At 52.7% G+C, this 16029-nt stretch overlaps 3 protein-coding genes across 12 annotated transcripts in view; 1 reads left to right on the forward strand and 2 right to left on the reverse strand.

The window, feature by feature from the left end:
* Positions 1-1731, reverse strand: part of ANKS1A (ankyrin repeat and sterile alpha motif domain containing 1A) — a 111252-nt gene extending 109521 nt beyond the window's left edge. For 7 of the 10 annotated variants that reach the window (XM_064472108.1, XM_064472106.1, XM_064472105.1 and 4 more), the window contains exon 1: positions 1461-1731. In XM_064472108.1, coding sequence (XP_064328178.1) covers positions 1461-1669 — 209 coding nt within the window. In that variant the 5' untranslated portion in view covers positions 1670-1731. The remainder of the gene's footprint in view (positions 1-1460) is intronic. The other 3 variants (XM_064472111.1, XM_064472110.1, XM_064472109.1) reach the window with 1 other exon arrangement.
* A 1736-nt stretch (positions 1732-3467) lies between these two features.
* On the forward strand, positions 3468-7259 carry TAF11 (TATA-box binding protein associated factor 11). The gene is made up of 5 exons (XM_064472354.1): positions 3468-3714; positions 3821-3960; positions 4285-4372; positions 4852-4948; positions 6754-7259. The coding sequence occupies exons 1-5, from the start codon at positions 3505-3507 to the stop codon at positions 6882-6884; spliced, it is 666 nt and encodes a 221-aa protein (XP_064328424.1). The 5' UTR covers positions 3468-3504; the 3' UTR covers positions 6885-7259.
* A 281-nt stretch (positions 7260-7540) lies between these two features.
* BLTP3A (bridge-like lipid transfer protein family member 3A) overlaps positions 7541-16029 on the reverse strand; it is a 35608-nt gene continuing 27119 nt past the window's right edge. The window contains exons 17-21 of the mRNA XM_064472353.1: positions 15881-16028; positions 14665-14936; positions 13683-13791; positions 12967-13082; positions 7541-11645 (exon numbers count right to left, since the gene is read on the reverse strand). Of these exons, the coding sequence (XP_064328423.1) occupies positions 11520-11645; positions 12967-13082; positions 13683-13791; positions 14665-14936; positions 15881-16028 (771 nt within the window). The 3' untranslated portion in view covers positions 7541-11519. The remainder of the gene's footprint in view (positions 11646-12966; positions 13083-13682; positions 13792-14664; positions 14937-15880; position 16029) is intronic.

Genomic DNA, 16029 nt, shown 5'->3' on the forward strand with positions numbered 1-16029 from the left:
ACCATGCCCTCCATCTGCCTGTGCAGCCCCCAGCAGAGCCGACCCCCAAACCCCCTCAGCCACTGCCGATTTGAGAACCGCAGCAAAGGAGCATTACTGCAAGCCATGAAAATGACTGAGGAAAGGCGAGCGCGCATGGAGCAAGAGCAGGGAGAGGACGCCTTGCCGAACACCCGGCTGCACATCTGGCCCAGTAAATGCATCCAGCAGCTCTCACTGTGGGAGCCTACACACGTCCTGGCTTCAGTCAGCAGTCTCTGCTAGCACACTGACCCGGAGCCCTCCTCCAAAAGCATCCCATTTTCCCAGTTACACCAGTTTGCAGCTACCGACGGTAACCAGCAGGCATCAACAACGCCATAGCCTGCAGCAGTCCGAGCCCCAGGGGACACGCCACTACCAGGCAGCAGCCAGCCCTGGAAGCGCCCGCTCCAGCCAGCCTCCTCTCCTCTCCCAGCCCGCCGGCCTCTGCCACGAGCACACGAGCTCGAGGGGCTCTGCTGGCAGCCCCCTCGCACCCCTGGTCCCAAAACCTCAGGGCCCCACCAGCCCATCCTCATAGACCCTGTGCGCCCCACATCCATCTCAGCCACCCTAATGTCTCAACCCACCCCCTTGGCCCCCGGTTCCAATCCAATGTGCCTCCTCCAGCCCACACTGGCCCAGACCCCCAGGGACTGCCGTCCTCAGCCCCTCTGCGCCCGCAGCCCACACCCATGTCCCCCAGGGCTCCAGCCCACGCTGCCGAGCCCCTGGGACCTCCGAGCCCCTGGGACCTCCGACATCCCTTATCCCACGGCCTCCTCACCCACACGCTCTGCCCCAACGGTGCATCCAAACCCCTACAGCTGCCCCCTGCCCTACAACCCCTCACTCCCCACTGCCCACATCCCTCGCCCCACAGCCCCCAGCTCACACCTTCTGGCCCCCCAGCCCCGCACACCTCCTGCCTCCTCCGCCACCCCCTATCAACACGAACCCACAGCTCCACGCTCCCTACCGGTCCCACACACCCACAGCACCCCAAAATCCCATTCCTCCAACCTCACCCACAGTCCTACAGCCCCCCCAGGCTTTACAGGCCCCCCAGACCCACACACCCCACCCCTGCCCTGCGACCCCGAGACTCCCCCAGTTCCACAGCACCCCATCTCCACGCATCCCACTGCTCTAAACACCCCAGACCCCTCCCGCTGGGCCCCAACCACACTCTCCCAGCCCTCCCTGCCTCCCACCCCGTAGCCCTGCAGCCCCTCGGTCCCCCTGCCCCATATAGGCCCTCCCTCCCCCCAAGCCCCACAGAGCCTCTCCCTCAACCTAGAGGCCTGCAGCCCCCTCCCCACAGCCCCAACCTCCTCCTCCCTGGCCCTACAGCCCATCCCCAGCCCCCGCCCCCCTCCCTCACCCTACACACATACCCACCCCCCCTCACGGCCCCTCAGCCCCCCGGCCGCGCTCACCTGAGCAGACTGGACAGCGGGTGCCCCACACCGCCGCTCCCGCTGCCTCCTCCGCCGCCTCCGCCCCCGGAGCCGCTTCCTCCACCTCCTCCTCCTCCCCCCCCGGAGCCGCCGAAGCCAGAGCTGAGACGTTTCCCCGACAGCAGCTTCTCCACGGCGGGCAGGTTCCCGGTGCGGGCGGCCTCCAGCAGCTCCTGCTCCTTCCCCATGGCCCGGCCCGGCCGCCGCCGCCCGCCGCCACCGCCTCCCGCCGAGCCACGCCCCCCGAGCTGCCTTCCGGGGCGGGGCCTGCGGCGGGGGGCGGGGTCCGCGGCGAGGGGGCGGGGTCTACGGGCCTCAGGCCTGAGGCCCCGCCCTTCTCCCCACAGGCTCCGCCCCCCCGGAGGGGCTATTCTTTCAATGAACCTTTTACTCCAACTCCTATTTTAATCCATTTTAGTCAATTTTATTCGTTGGACGAGTAACTAATATAAAAGCGGGATTCCAGCAGGTGCCGCAGGGTGAAAGGGAGGGTTTCGGTCAAATCCCGTTCCTAGGTTTCTAATGCACTGGCGGAGCCGGGTGTGAAATATGCACGGGGTGTATGTACGGGCGGATACATGCAAAGAGGGAATTATATAGAGGAATATCTTTGCCAGGGTTTTGTCTCCACGTGGTTATTGGGAAGATGAATATTCAGAGGTAATTTTGCAGCTATCTATCCCCAGGGAAGCCTCCAGGGAGGCATGGTGTTTTGCATGGCACGCTGAGGATCAGTCTGCACTGGGAAGCAAGGTGGTTAGGAGCAGTTATCTGCTGTCTGACACTTTAAGCTAGCCTAAAAATATAATCCAAATGTGGCCAGATGCTTCATTTGAGCATAACGTTAACAGCACCAGCCCTAACGGACAGCTGGGGCCAATCCCTCCCTCACAGGGAATTTGCACAGGTCAGCTCCAGCAATTTTTGATCCCTGCGTTTGACGAAGCCCATGACAGCATGGTTTGCACTTGAGGGAGGCGAAGGGAGCTCATCCTCATCGCCGGTTGTGCCACGCACGCAGGAAGAGAATTACAGATCACAGCCTTGGCCTCCAGCTAAAGCCCCACTGGCCTCAGGTCACAGATGAGATGACTGAAATTTCACGTATTTGGCACCTTTTGCCAATGGCAATCCGGGACTTCGCATGCCAGAACGATTCCTGAATCCCTGGGAAGTGGGTGAACATTGTCCTGCTTCACAGCATAAAGAGCAAAGAATCAAAGCAGCGGGTTGAGGGTCCCAAGGCCGTGGGGGACTGGGGTGGACGGGGACATGGGTGCCGGGGCTCCCCCATGCCGTGCCTGACCCTTGCTCCTGCTGCCGGGGAGGGACCCGTTTGAAGGAAGCTCTGGAGAAGCTGGACTGTGTCAGCCCATCCGAACCGACCCCCACTTCCCAGGCACACAGCCAGGGGGAAGCCCACGCTGATGCCCCAGGAGGCCATGGCTGCGGGCTCCCCCCCGCCCCACTGCAACACGGCTCTGCTTTAATATCCGGCTTTTGGGCCGTTTCTGCACAAAAGACCCCCACAGTTGGGGGTGCCCCGACAGGCCTCGGCCCCCCCCCAACAGGCGCCAGCCCAGCTCCTACAGGGCTCCCCTCACCCCATGCTCGCCCCGGGCCCCCCCTTCCCCCGGGCACCCCCAGTACCCCCGCACCGGCACCTGCTCCTCCCACCTCGGGGCCCCCAGTGCCCCCAGTGCCCCCAGTTCCGTCAGCCCTTCCCACCCCAGCTCCCTCAGTCTCCCCATTGCCCCCCAGTCCCCCCAGAGCCCCCAGCCCTTCCCACCGCAGTCCCCCCAGTGCCTCCCAACCCTTCCCACTCCGGTGCCCCCAGTGACCTGAGCCCAGTGGCCCCAGCGCCCCCAGTGTCACCCAGTGCCCCCCAGCCCCTCCCACACCTCACACCCCGCCGCCGGCCCGTTGCCCTGGCGATAAGCCCCGCCCATCCGCCGGCAAGGCGCGACGCTCGGCAGCAGTCGTAGTGCTACGTCATCAGTCAGCGCCGCGGCAGCGCCCGGCCATGGCGGAGCCCGGCGAGGCGGGCCGGGAGGAGCTCGGGGTCACCGCTGAGCAGGAGCCGCCGCCCGCGGCCGCCTCCTCCTCCTCCTCCTCCTCCCCCTCGGGGGACGGGGCTGCGGCCGCAGGGGAGCCGGCGACGGCGGCGGGCGGGGGCGAGGCGGGGGAGGCCGGCGGGGGCGGCGAGGCCAAGGCGGAGGCGGCGGACGGGGAGGTGAGGCCGGGAGCGGGAGCGGGAGCGGGGTGCGGTGCCCGGGTCGCGGGTCCCGGTCCCCGCCGGTCCATGGGGCCGCCGGTCCGAGCGCCGCGCTCTCGCCCAGGTGAGGGTCGCGGAGGGGGAGGCGGCGGACGGGGAGGACCCCGGGCTGCTGCCGTCGGCGGCTAAGAAGGTGAAGCTGGAGCTGAAGGAGAGGAAGGAGAAGAAGCACAAAGTGGACGAGGACGAGATCCAGAAGATGCAGTGAGTGGCGGGCGGCGGGTGCTCGGGAGGGCGCCACAGGCGCCGGGGGTTCGCTGCTGGAAGCTGGGCAATAATCGTTTAATCCGTTTCTGAGCCCGTGGCGGGCGATGTCCGGGGCGCTGTCACGGATCCCTCCCCTCCGAACGGGCCCCGCCGTTTTGCGTTACAAACCTCAGCACCGCTGGCGCACTGCCCTTCCCTTCCCAGCTCCGTTTTGGGCACTTGGGATGGTTGGATGGCTTTGCAGGACTGTTGCAGCAGCCTGAAAAGCTTCAGGCGTTTATTTTTATTTTTGCTGTAAATGATCAATTCTCTCCACCCCAGAATCCTCGTCTCTTCCTTTTCTGAAGAACAGCTGAACCGTTATGAGATGTATCGCCGGTCTGCTTTCCCCAAAGCTGCTATTAAACGGGTATGACACAGAAGGAGCCTGAGCAGAACAAGCAGGCTGAGCCTTACTAAGCCTAGCTGTGGTCACAAATAGGCCTTGCACGACAGGAGCTGGCTTTGCCGTGCGCCCTCCGCTGTGGCCAAGACCATTGTCCTCAGACTGGCTTATCCCGTTGCATTCTAGCTCAGCACCCTTGCATGGCTTAGGCAGTTTAAAGAGGAGCTCATCTTAAATAAGGGAAGGTCTGGGGGGCCGTGAGGCAACGGGGAAAAGTCATTGCTGGTACAGGGTCTGCAGCTGAATAAGGGTAAGTGGAAACCTTGAGAGCCAGCACATGCCCGAAGCTATAGGACCTAATTCTAAAGATCAGTTACTGCTGTTCTGTGCATTTCATTAGGTGTTGGTTGATGTTTGACAGGCTCAAACTGCTAAACGTCAGGTAAAATGTTTTACCGTTGCTGCGTGTACCTCCCTCAGCTGACTGCGTGTCTCTTGTGCAGCTGATCCAGTCCATCACCGGCACCTCAGTCTCTCAGAACGTGGTGATCGCCATGTCTGGCATTTCCAAGGTCTTTGTTGGGGAGGTGGTGGAGGAAGGTGAGTGGCAGATGTTCAGTAAAGTTGAGAACACAGGGTAAGTGCACTGATTAAAGCAGACCAGAAGGATATGGAAAAGGGCCGGCTGCTTTGTGGTTCCCAGTCTTGCTGTCCTGCGGGGCCCTCTGACCTTCCAGCAGCAGCAGGCTGCTACAGCTAAGAGCTATGCCAGAGGGTGGTGAGGCCTGGTGTTGTCCACAGTCCCTTCTAATCTGGCTGGAAAGCTTCCCCAGCGGAGAAGGCCCTGGGGGTGCTGGCTGACAGCCAGCTGAGCATGAGCCAGCAGTGCCCTGGTGGCCAAGGAGGCCACCAGCCCCCGGGCTTGTGTCAGCACTGGTGTGGCCAGCAGGAGCCGGGCAGGGATGGGGCCCCTGTGCTCGGCCCTGGGGAGGCCCCACCTCGAATGCTGGGCTCAGGTTTGGGCCCCTCGGGACAAGAAGGGCCTTGAGGGGCTGGAGCGTGTCCAGAGAAGGGCAGTGGGGCTGGGGCAGGGTCTGGAGCACAAGTGTGCTGGGGGGCGGCTGAGGGGGCTGGTGGGGTTTAGCCTGGAGAAGAGGGGGCTGAGGGGAGCCCTTCTCGCTCTCTGCAGCTGCCTGAGAGGGGCTGGAGTGAGGGGGGGGGCTGGTCTCTGCTCCCAGGTCACCAGTGACAGGATGAGAGGAAACGGCCTCGAGCTGCATCAGGGGAGGTTTAGGTTGGATGTGAGGGAAAATGTCTTTACTGCGAGAGGGGTCAGGCATTAGAAGAGGCTGCCCAGAGAGGTGGGGGAGTCACCATCCCTGGGGGTGTTTAAACACCATGCAGATGTGGCCCTTGGGGCCATGGTTTAGGAGGCCTGGGGGTGTTGGGTTGGCGGTTGGACCTGATGATCCTAGAGATCTTTTCCAACTTTAATGATTCCATGATAATCCTATCGATATTGCTGCCCCATGAGTCAGCAGAGGTTGGTGGACAGCTCTCCTCCTGTTTTATCCTCTCCAAGGAGGATAACTTAGAAGTTCTTGCCCTGTAAGTTGGCCCATGAGCAGGCTGCCATGGGGCAGTTGGGATCTGTTGTTAATACTGCTGTGGATGAACTCAGCCTGGAGGGAAATGAGTTATTTAAGCCTCTTAACCCATAAGATTCTTCCTTTATGGGATGAGCGAGATTGTTTTGGGCCACTGTGTCCCCGCTCTCCTCAGGCTAGAGGAGGCGGAAGTACTGGTTTTGATGCCAACTAGTTCATATGGGCTTGTCATGCAGAACGTGGCCTAAGTGTGCTGGGCTCGGCGTTACCGGGCTGATGCGGCGTTACCCCGCTGTCTCTGCAGCACTGAGTTTTGCCCGAGGCAGTTCAGAGAAGCAGCTTCACTGCTGTCGGTAATTGCTCTGTGTCCTTGGCAGGAGGCATGAATGGTACTTACTGTAAGTGATGGAAAAGAAACTGGCCTGTAAATCCAGTGTAGGTTGTACCTTCCTCTCGCTGCTACCCCCAACAACTCCAAAGCACAGCACCCAACCTAGGGGCAGCTTTAGAGCAGAAGGTTTAAGATCATACGTTCTTGTACAACTCAAACCAGCACTTTCCATAGGAGCTGGAGTGGTTTAAAAAGCCATTTATTCTGGTCTGGTATTGATGCCCCTAGGATTGACTTTCAGACAGAAAGCAGCACACAAAACAGTTTCACTCTTGTGTGTTAACAAGATGTGAGCTGTTGAACCCTGTATGAGTGTTCCCTGGTCCTTTTAAAATTGAAGCTCAAACAGGAAGAGAGTGGCTAAGCTCAGCTGTCCTGCTCATGTGAACGCTGTGGTTTGTGTTTAGCACTGGATGTGTGCGAGAAGTGGGGGGAGCTGCCACCTCTGCAGCCCAAGCACATGCGAGAGGCCGTCAGGAGGCTCAAGTCACGAGGACAGATCCCCAATTCCAAATACAAAAAGATCATCTTCCACTGAAACATCCCAAGAGCAGCAAGAGAAGACAGAAATTAAAACAAGGTTCCTGTTGCGAACCTCGCAACCGCTGCAGCAGAGCTACGAGACTGAAGCTCCCTCAGGAGTGTTGTGTATAGACTAAGTGACTGCCAGGAGGGCTCCTGCCATGCCTGCTGAGGTCTGCCTTGACACCCGAGCGCTCTGCAGCAGTGGGCAGGAGCCAAACCTCCGACCAGAGCCTTGAGCTCCTCTGCTCCAACAGAGCAGGGATGGGAATGTTCAAGGTCCTCAGCGTATTGACCCACAGGGGTCATACTTTCTGCTGGCACAGATGGGGTTGTGTCTATGTACAGAGTGTCTCTTTTTTGTATATTAAACATCTTATTGTATTCCTAATCTTGCTGGGAAGTACTAATTGTGTAATGGTGTTTATGTGATTCAAAGTAGGAGGAGTGCAACACGATGATGTGTCTCAACCAACCCGGACATGTTCCTGAAGCTTCGCCTTGCCTGGGGCATGTATTGTTCCACTCGGATAAGCAAGGGCTTATAACTTCTGAAGTCATTGCTCAGCTGTTCTTCCCAAAGCCAGTTTTATGGAGCTGTCTAGAAAACAGTACGATGAGGAAGATGAAGGGGGAGGGAAAAGGTGGGGAAAGAAAACGCATGAGCCTGTAGGAGGTTAACAAGTTTAATTTATTTTCATGGTTCATAGAACCAATAAATGCATGAGTGGAAATATACTGCAACGAAGTTCCAATACTGCCTAAAACTCCAGTTCAAGTTCAGACTTGCACATGACCCACCTGTACATACAGTAGTCCCCTGTGAGCACGCTTCTCCTAACTAAACGTAATGGGTGCTGAGGCCATGTGCTCTTCCTAGGGTAACTGCGGTGTAGTTACACAAAGGATTAAGTTGGCTCTCATCATAACATGGAAAGAATCCTTAAATAAAAGGCTCTACAAAGTAAACTTTGCTAATCATCATCAGTGGAGATACAGGAGGTTTTGTCCTCCCAGCCCCTGCCTCGTACAAAGGAAGTGGATTTTGTTTTGCAGTACTTCTTACTGGTACTTAACAAAACAATGGAAGTGCTTTAATTCTTAAACAAAACCAGTTGACTTTGAGTTGCTGGAGCAAGAATTTGCTGTAAACAACTTGACCCCAGCTCTGTTCAGTCTGCACACGTGGGAGGGAGTGGTGAGGAGCTGTGTGATGGGGCAAGTAGGCACCGCCTCTGAGGAAACACTTTGCACCCTACTCATTTCCCAAGGCGGCTGGAGATGAAGCTGGACACCTACTCAAACTATAATTCATGAAAATTTGAAAGCAAAGAAAGAAACCTCCCATTTTCAAGCAGTTAGTGAATAAGTAAGAATACCATTGCATTCCACCAAGGCAAGCATTCTTATATTTCTTGCTTCACGCAGGAAGAGGGAGCGGGCACAGAAGCACGTAGGTTTGACTAAATGAAGTTCAGCTTCTGCGTGTGTGGGCTTTGTGCAGTTCGCACTGGTACTTACAGTGAGCTGTCCTGTCCGCACATAGGTTTGTTCCACAGCAAGTCTAGTTACAGAGGTGCTTTGTTAGCTCCTTTCTCTCTCGCTGTGAGAGCTGCCCGCAGCAAGAGTCTGTCTTACCATGGAAGATAACTTGCATTTCAGAACCCCTGATTTTACTTCTCAATTCCACGAGGCAGTATTGGTGAAGGAAATGCCCGCTGACTCTTAAAAAGTTAAAGTGCATTTTCCTCTCGAGAACAGGCCTGGCAGGCTGCTCTCGTACATTTTCCATCACAGGCAGCACCACAGATCTGTCCTGTCAAAAGCTGCGTTAAGCCAGGGACGGGTCACGGAACGTGCTCCAGAGAAAACAGCCAGGTTGTCTAACAGGAATGAGGAGGGGTGATCCTCTCCCATGGAGGAGAAAAAGCAACTGGCAGAAGTCACAGCATCCGAGCAGCAGAGCTTGCCCCGGCTAAGCGGGTGGTGAGCGTGAAGCCTCCTGCAGCTCAGCTCCCGTGCTTCTGCCAAAGGCAAGTACTCCTCCGGTTTGTTCGCTTGGGGCTGTCTGCTTCCAGAGGTTCTGGAAGGAAGGGCAGGCTCTCACTGCCACTGTCATACCTGGTTGTAGGCACTGCTCAGTCAGATCTTGGCAGAAATGCTGGACGCCAGCAGTACAGCCTGCCCCGAGGCTGCCTGTTCAACCCTAGCACACAAGGACTAATTCCAACAAGCGTTATTCAAAACTACCTCAGCCTGGTGGAGTCAAACACAGAACTAAGAAGATGATCTTGAGAGTGACAGTTGTTTTAATCACTGTCCCTCTCTTACATACCCTCTTCTTTCAAAGTGAAAGCTAACAACCACAAAGAATTCACTCCTGGCTCCCCGCAAACCACAGACAGCAGTGCCTCCCCGTCCAGCCTAACGCTCTAAATATGCCCATTTCCCCTAGGGCTAAAGAAGAACTCAAATGATCTCAGGAGTGCCTGTTAGGGGGAAGTGTTCAACAGCTCCAGAGTTGCACAAAGGGACAAGTATATAAGAGCACGGTAGGAAAAACAAACAACTCCCAAGTTATTTGCTTGCTTTTGCGTAGTTTCCAGGCCTCAACTCATCATGGCTTGTAAATCAGAGGCTGCTCCTTGCATAGTGAGCAGGATTAAACTCATATATCACTTTAGCTAAAGTAATTTCAGTGGAATAATGCTTACGTAGAAAAAAAAAATAGAAAAATCCATTAGATTAAAGTTTTGGGGAGTGTGTTCAGCTGAAAAACACAATAAGGGTTACCTAACCTTTATAGGAAGTGAAGTTTTCATCTGATTAATAAAGGAGAATCACACAGAATCTGTCACCATTCCTAGCACTTAGTGTGTGGCAATCGCTGCCTGTTTTACATGCACTAAAAAGCCTGTGCATCAGAAATGGAACATTTACACAAACACAAAAGGTATCTGGAAAAACTCCAACTCAAAGTTTGAAGTAAGATAAAAATCCATCAAATGCTGCAGTAAAGGTGCTGTATATAACGGGAGGGAACAGGCGTTCCTCCATAACACAGAGGGGCTGAAAGGCACACCCTGCTGTGTCAGGGCACAGAGCAAGTTCCCCACAGCAGCCCCTCCCCTCACAACCGCCCCTTACGGCTGTTTCCTTCTTCAGCGCATTGACCACGTACTGCCCAGACCAGCAGAGCAAAGAAACCACGTAAGAGTTGGCCTACAGGAGTGAACTGGATTCTTACAGCTCATAAATTATTTTTTTTCTTAACCTCTTAAGAAATCAGTGTTTACTTCATATTTTACTTCATATTTTTTCCCCTCCACACTTATAGAGACTATTCCTTTATAAACTAAGTTAGTCACTGACCACAGAGACTTCTTCCTCTGCAGGGAAGCAGCTCCAGAAAAGGTGAGAACACAAACCACGCTCAACCCAACAGCTACTGTTTCATCTCCACCCCAGTGGAGCAGTTAACAGTGTCAGCATCCACCCACGGGGGCCTGGTCAGCACCCTTCTCCTGACCCACACCCCCACATCCCTGTTAAAAGACATGTAAGACCAGGCAATAGCTCAGTGCTAATAAAAATCAGCACAGTGCTAATAAAAACACATGACCGTGTAGGAACACTGACAGCTATTTTCTTGCGCGGCCAGTACTGCTCTCCCTCCCTCCACCGGTGAAACTCCGGCATGTGGTGGTTTGAGGACTGCGTGCGTCCCAAAGAAAACACATAGGTAATCTCATTCTGTGACCTAAGCAACTTCCTTCACCCCTGTTCTCTGACAGTAAAATTAAAGAAAGTTTAAAAAGTGCTTTGTAATGAAATAAATTAATTCCTTTGTGTTTCTGCATCGATAAAGCCAAACATTGCAGGGTTAAGCAAGAATGAACTAGACTAAGTCTAATACGCTACTGATGCTGTCTTGACACAACAAATTTCTAGTGGAAAAATAAGTCTGAAGGAATTTCTTTACTACCCTGACCCTGTTCTTGAGGCAAGAGTGAGCTGTAGCCCCCTTACTCCGCAGGGGGGAAATCCCTCCTGCATCTCCCACAGCCACCAGCCTCCTCTGTTTCTGGTCTCCGTGTGGTAGATGCAAGCTTTCACATCAGAGCTCCGAGCAATGTTTTCTGCCATACCTATTCTCTGTCACTCCTGATGCAGTGAAGTAACTACACTCCTTTTTCTGTGAGCTTTGGCATGCATGAGCGGGCAAGAACACAACAGGGAAGGCTGAAAGAAGCAGAAACCCCAACGTGGCCCATCTCTAGATGTTACCGTGAAAGGCAAAGGCTGAAACCACACTGTCACTACCACCCGTGGATGAAGAGACGTGGGGTGTCACCCCCAACTTCTGACCTTTGGTTTGTGGGCTGACCACTGCCCCGGTCCTGCAACAGAGGCAGCACCGTGCTGCCAGGTCGGAGGAAAGCTGCTGCAAACAGGTAACTCCTTCTTCCTTCCCTGCTGTTCAGCCAGGCCTTCCTTCCTTTATCCCTCTTTCAAGTTCACTTTGCAATCACATGAGGCAATCAGTCTCCAGGAGGTTGACCCATTTAGCAGCAATATAATCAAACTAGCCGCCTTAGTGCTGGTGGTGGTCTCCGCTCCTCCTGAGCAGCTGCAGCCTGTGCCTTCGCTGTCAAAGCTGGAAGAGGGGACTGTATTTCCTAATTTCCTGCAGAAGGCGAGCCTTGTCCATGTTGGCTTCTGCAAGGGCTATTTTCATGGTCTGAAGTTCCCTTTGCAGCTCTGGCACTTCCTTTAACTGCAAGAGACAGAGGGGAAAAGAACAAACCAGGAGTCCCCAAAGGTAAGCAGCAGGGCAGATCTGACTACACTGGTATGTTCAAAGAGGAAAACCAAAGCAGGAGCTTTTGAGATGAATTACACTATGTGACACAGCCACACAAAGCTCACTGACATGACCCACTTCGATTTGCAGGAGTAAGTACTTGCCAACTGGTGCCTGCTGACTTCCGTACCTGTCATTAGAGTCAGCTCAGGCTGCCAGGGATGGCTGTCTAATGACCATTTTCTCCCTTCACATTTCTAGGCATAGGAACAAGACTTGCAGTGGGCAAGGTTTTCTCCTGCCAAGCAACTAGTTGATTCTGGCTCAAGGAATCTATACAAAGAAAGCAGGGAAAAAAGGCATTTGGCTCCAATCTGCATTCTTCTTTTATAAGGGGTCCTGATACACCTCTAAATATATATTTTTAATTAAGATGATAGCTGGAGCGAGCAGATGCCTGACATTCCTATTTCTTGTCTCCACGAACAAAGTTAATTCTGTCCTCAGACATTGCCAGTGAGATCCCACTACAGTGTCATGGCACAGGACAGTTTTTATCCTTGGTGTCTCAGAAATATTTTTACCCAAGCATTTAGCCTTTGCATTTGTTCCTATTAAGAAAGCCTCTGCACTAAATAGGAAAGAGAAAGATGAGACGTGAAGAGACGTGTCACCAACTAACAAACAGAATCCAAAGTCCCAGTTCAGTTCTGTATTAGTCAGCCACGTTGCTCCCTTAATATGTATTTTTCCATAGCAAGTGATCAATTTACCAAGTAGACCTGGTATCACACAGGAAGTATGATTAGAGAATACGATGTATTTAAAAATAAACCAGTCATCTGAATTCCAGATATAGGGATCAAAATGAAAAGAAAGTTCAAACTGAATAGCAGAAACTTTAAGCAACCCGAAACTCCCTGCCTGTAAGACTTACTCTACTTTGACAAAGCAGCTCTCTCTTTGTGGGAACCTTGCGATTCCTGTTTTTCTAACAAGGAACTGGACACGGTGGGGAGATTGAGCCAATCAGGAAAAAAAAAACAAAACCAAAAAAACCCAACCCCTCACAAACAGATTTCTGGAAGTGAAGAAGAGAGTTTATGCTTGGCAAGGTATCCTTACTTCTCAGTATGCCTGTGAAAGGAGGTACAGGCTGCTTTTGTGTGTGCTCCCTGTCTGCAACACACCACACCTACCAGTAGCTGCAAACACACGAAGGCAAAAGACTTAGTTTTCCAGCCTACTGCCAGCTATGCAGTTGTCCAGACAGCACCAGGCAGCAGTGACTCACCTGCAGTCCACGTGTTCCTGCTGCTGGGGCTGCCAAGACACACTCTGCTGGGGCCTTCTGTTCCTGAAGAACTGACACAGGTTTTTCCTGTTTTGGTGAGCCCTCGCCTTGCGGAGCTGGAAAGAAGCATAGAAGACATTCAGGTGTGGACATTTATATAAAGGGTTCTCAGGACAAAAAGAATAACTTTAATTGTCTTTCTTTCTTCCCCCACCCCCTTTTTAAACAGGGGGCGGGGGGGTTGGAATCTCATTCCCATTTTAAAATGGAGAAACTAGAGCAAGGGAGGAAGCAGTAATCTGTCCTGACTGTGTGAGCTCAAGGAAACATCAGGCATGAATTCAGGCTGCCAGTTTGTTGTTTTAGGTATTAACTTGTTCTGCCTCAGGTATCAAATTTGCTGTCCAAACCAACCAACAAAGGCAGCAAGAACTAGAGAGGCAGGAATGCATCCATCCAGAGATTAACATGGCAGAGCAGCCAAAGGACCTGGGTGCTTGCACTGAAGACAGAAGATTATTTGCCCATTCTGGTAGAAGAGACTGCAGGGAACAGAAGCAGGGACGACTCGCACACCAGAGCCCATCCTTCCCAGCAGCAACCACCACATTTCAGTTCCAGACTGCTCCAGCACCAGGCACAGCAGAGCACGCTACCTCCAGCAGAGCCTGGGGGGTGCTGGGGGAGAATAAAACAAGTTTCCCACTGTTGCTGACCTGTTAGATAGAACACCCCATCATCTCTGCGCTTCACAATGATGTGATCTACTGCCAAGGTGATAGGAACGGGGCCAGGGGAGGTGGGGTATACCTGGGGGCTGTCATCCTGGAAGAAAAACAAAGCAGAGAAGAGATTAACTGCTGTGACAGCTCTGGCAACTCTGCAAAGGATTCCCCTTGCCCCCAGCCGTCACAGGGGCAGCGTTACTGACTGGCAGCACTGCCAGAGCTCACCAAGGTCACCCACCATATGGAAAAGCCTGGCTTTATATACAAGGCTGCATGTGAGTCTTAATCTGCATAGAAAACACTCCCACAGATCAGAACCATGGTCTGTCACATCCATCATAAAGGCTGATATGAGGCCTACAACTGTCACCCTGAAGGCTGCTCTCACAGTTGTCATCCTACAAATTCCTGACTGAAACCCCCAGCCAATATTCCTTAGCCAAAAAAAAGCCAATATCCTTTAGTCTGGAGATTTTCATGCTGCTGTGCAGCAACACAGGTTCTTGCTTGTCAGTGGAGCCAAAGCACTGCTTTCAAAGAGGTTTAATCAAAAACTTCTGTCAGTGACCCCCTCCTAAATATCAGCCGGCTCTTACATAATGTTTTTAATCCATAATTATGTCAATGTTTACAGAAAAGGTCAATTATTTCCCACTTCACACAAGCACTTGGGGGAAGAGGTATTTCATTCTTTCCCTTGAGTCTGCAAAGCAGGTCATCAACAAAGCTGGGGAGAGAAGCCGAATGTCAGGCTCCCATTTCTCTACAGTCTGATCACTCAACAATTCCATTGTGTTACTCGTTCATCCCTAAGGCGGTTTTTAGAAGCAAAATAAAACAGTATCAGGAAAACAGGACGACTACAAAGGCCCATAGCAAGCCCACAGCATCCTCCCCGAGCAGGATCTTGCAAGTGAGCTCTGTCCAAGCTGCCATCCTGGGGGGAATCTCCAGTTCCCCACACACTTACCTTCAATGTGATTTTGGCATCCACAATTTCTATCTCCATGGGGATCACCTCTGGAATTATTTCATCCTCAAGAAAAGGGCCAAGGTTGGTAAGGAAGGACATTAAGAGCTCTGCTGTGTAACTGTGTACCAGCATACGAAGGAAGCCATTCTGCACAGCGAGTGGTGAATGCACAGCAGCATTAGGTCCTACTTCAAGACGTAAGCACACTTCTGGTTGGGTCCTACTAGCTTCAGGGACTGAAGGCTTCTCTATACCTGGATCTCCTAGAGCTGGAGCAGAAAGATCTTGCTGCAGAAGATGGCATCAGTAATAAGGAATAAACTCCAAATAGGTACCTTGAAAAGCCATTTACTGACCAGATGCAGAATGGAGTCAAGTTGGCAATGACAGCAGTCTGAAGTCATCCTTCATATGAAATTAATCTGAATCTCAAGCGTCTAAGAGTCCATGTCACAGGAACTAACACCAGAACTCGACCATTTAAGCCCCAGACGCAACCCTCTCTCTCACCATCTCAGCATACTTTGAAACTAGTCTTCGTTTTGCATATGCACGAGTTGAACAAACTCATGCCACTCGGATCTGCGGAGCTCATCAGCCTTTCCCTTGTCCTCGACACTGCCTCACCTTGTACCGCGCTTTGCCCCCTCGTGGCCACAGGCAGTGCTGGTGAGGGAAGGATCAACGGTCCAAGAACTGCTCATGCTTCCACTTGAAATTTTTGTTTGGTTTTGGTGTTTTGTTGTGGGGTTTTTTTTGTTTGTGTGGCGTTTTGGGTTTTTTTTGAGTTGGGTCGGTTTTGTTTTATTTTATTTTTTTATTAATCCGAATTTAGCCCTGGAGAAATACCCTAGCCTCAAAGCATTATTCCCAGGGCAGGAATAACTTCAGGGTTTCCCTAGATTGATTCACTCTTTAATTAATTTCATGCATCCTAGCAGCAATTTAAAATATCGCAGTCAATGATTACTAGGCAGCATAGAGCTTGACTGTGTAGGCACTTTGGAAACATCTTTCAAGTACCAGATTTGAACCACTGATTCTTAGCCTTCACATTCCCTCACACACAAGTTGTTTTCAATCCTAAATACACTAAATGTTAATATTGAAGCACCAGTTAAAATGCAATATTCCCTGATGTATTGGCTGGTATAAGAGCCAGTTATAACAGCAGAGCTATAAAAGCAGCAGACTCCAAGAGCCAGTGACTTACCCAGATAGCCACGCAGATACTGCCACATTCCAACGTTGTTCAGTTGCTCTGGAACCACGTTCGTGACTTGCAAAGCAACAGACAAGTCATCACCTCGTGCCTCTACTCCGCAGTTCACCTCGTTCATTTTCAACACGAGGACAGACACC

This window comes from Phalacrocorax carbo, chromosome 23, assembly GCF_963921805.1.
Source record: "Phalacrocorax carbo chromosome 23, bPhaCar2.1, whole genome shotgun sequence".
In the NCBI taxonomy this organism is placed as follows: Eukaryota; Metazoa; Chordata; class Aves; order Suliformes; family Phalacrocoracidae; genus Phalacrocorax; species Phalacrocorax carbo.

Coding starts and splice junctions, on each gene's coding strand:
- TAF11 (XM_064472354.1), top strand. CDS start 3,505: ATGGCGGAGCCCGGCGAGGCGGGCCGGGAGGAGCTCGGGGTCACCGCT. Junction 3,961..4,284: donor GACGAGATCCAGAAGATGCA/GTGAGTGGCGGG, acceptor TCTCCACCCCAG/AATCCTCGTCTCTTCCTTTT. Junction 4,949..6,753: donor TGGGGAGGTGGTGGAGGAAG/GTGAGTGGCAGA, acceptor GTTTGTGTTTAG/CACTGGATGTGTGCGAGAAG.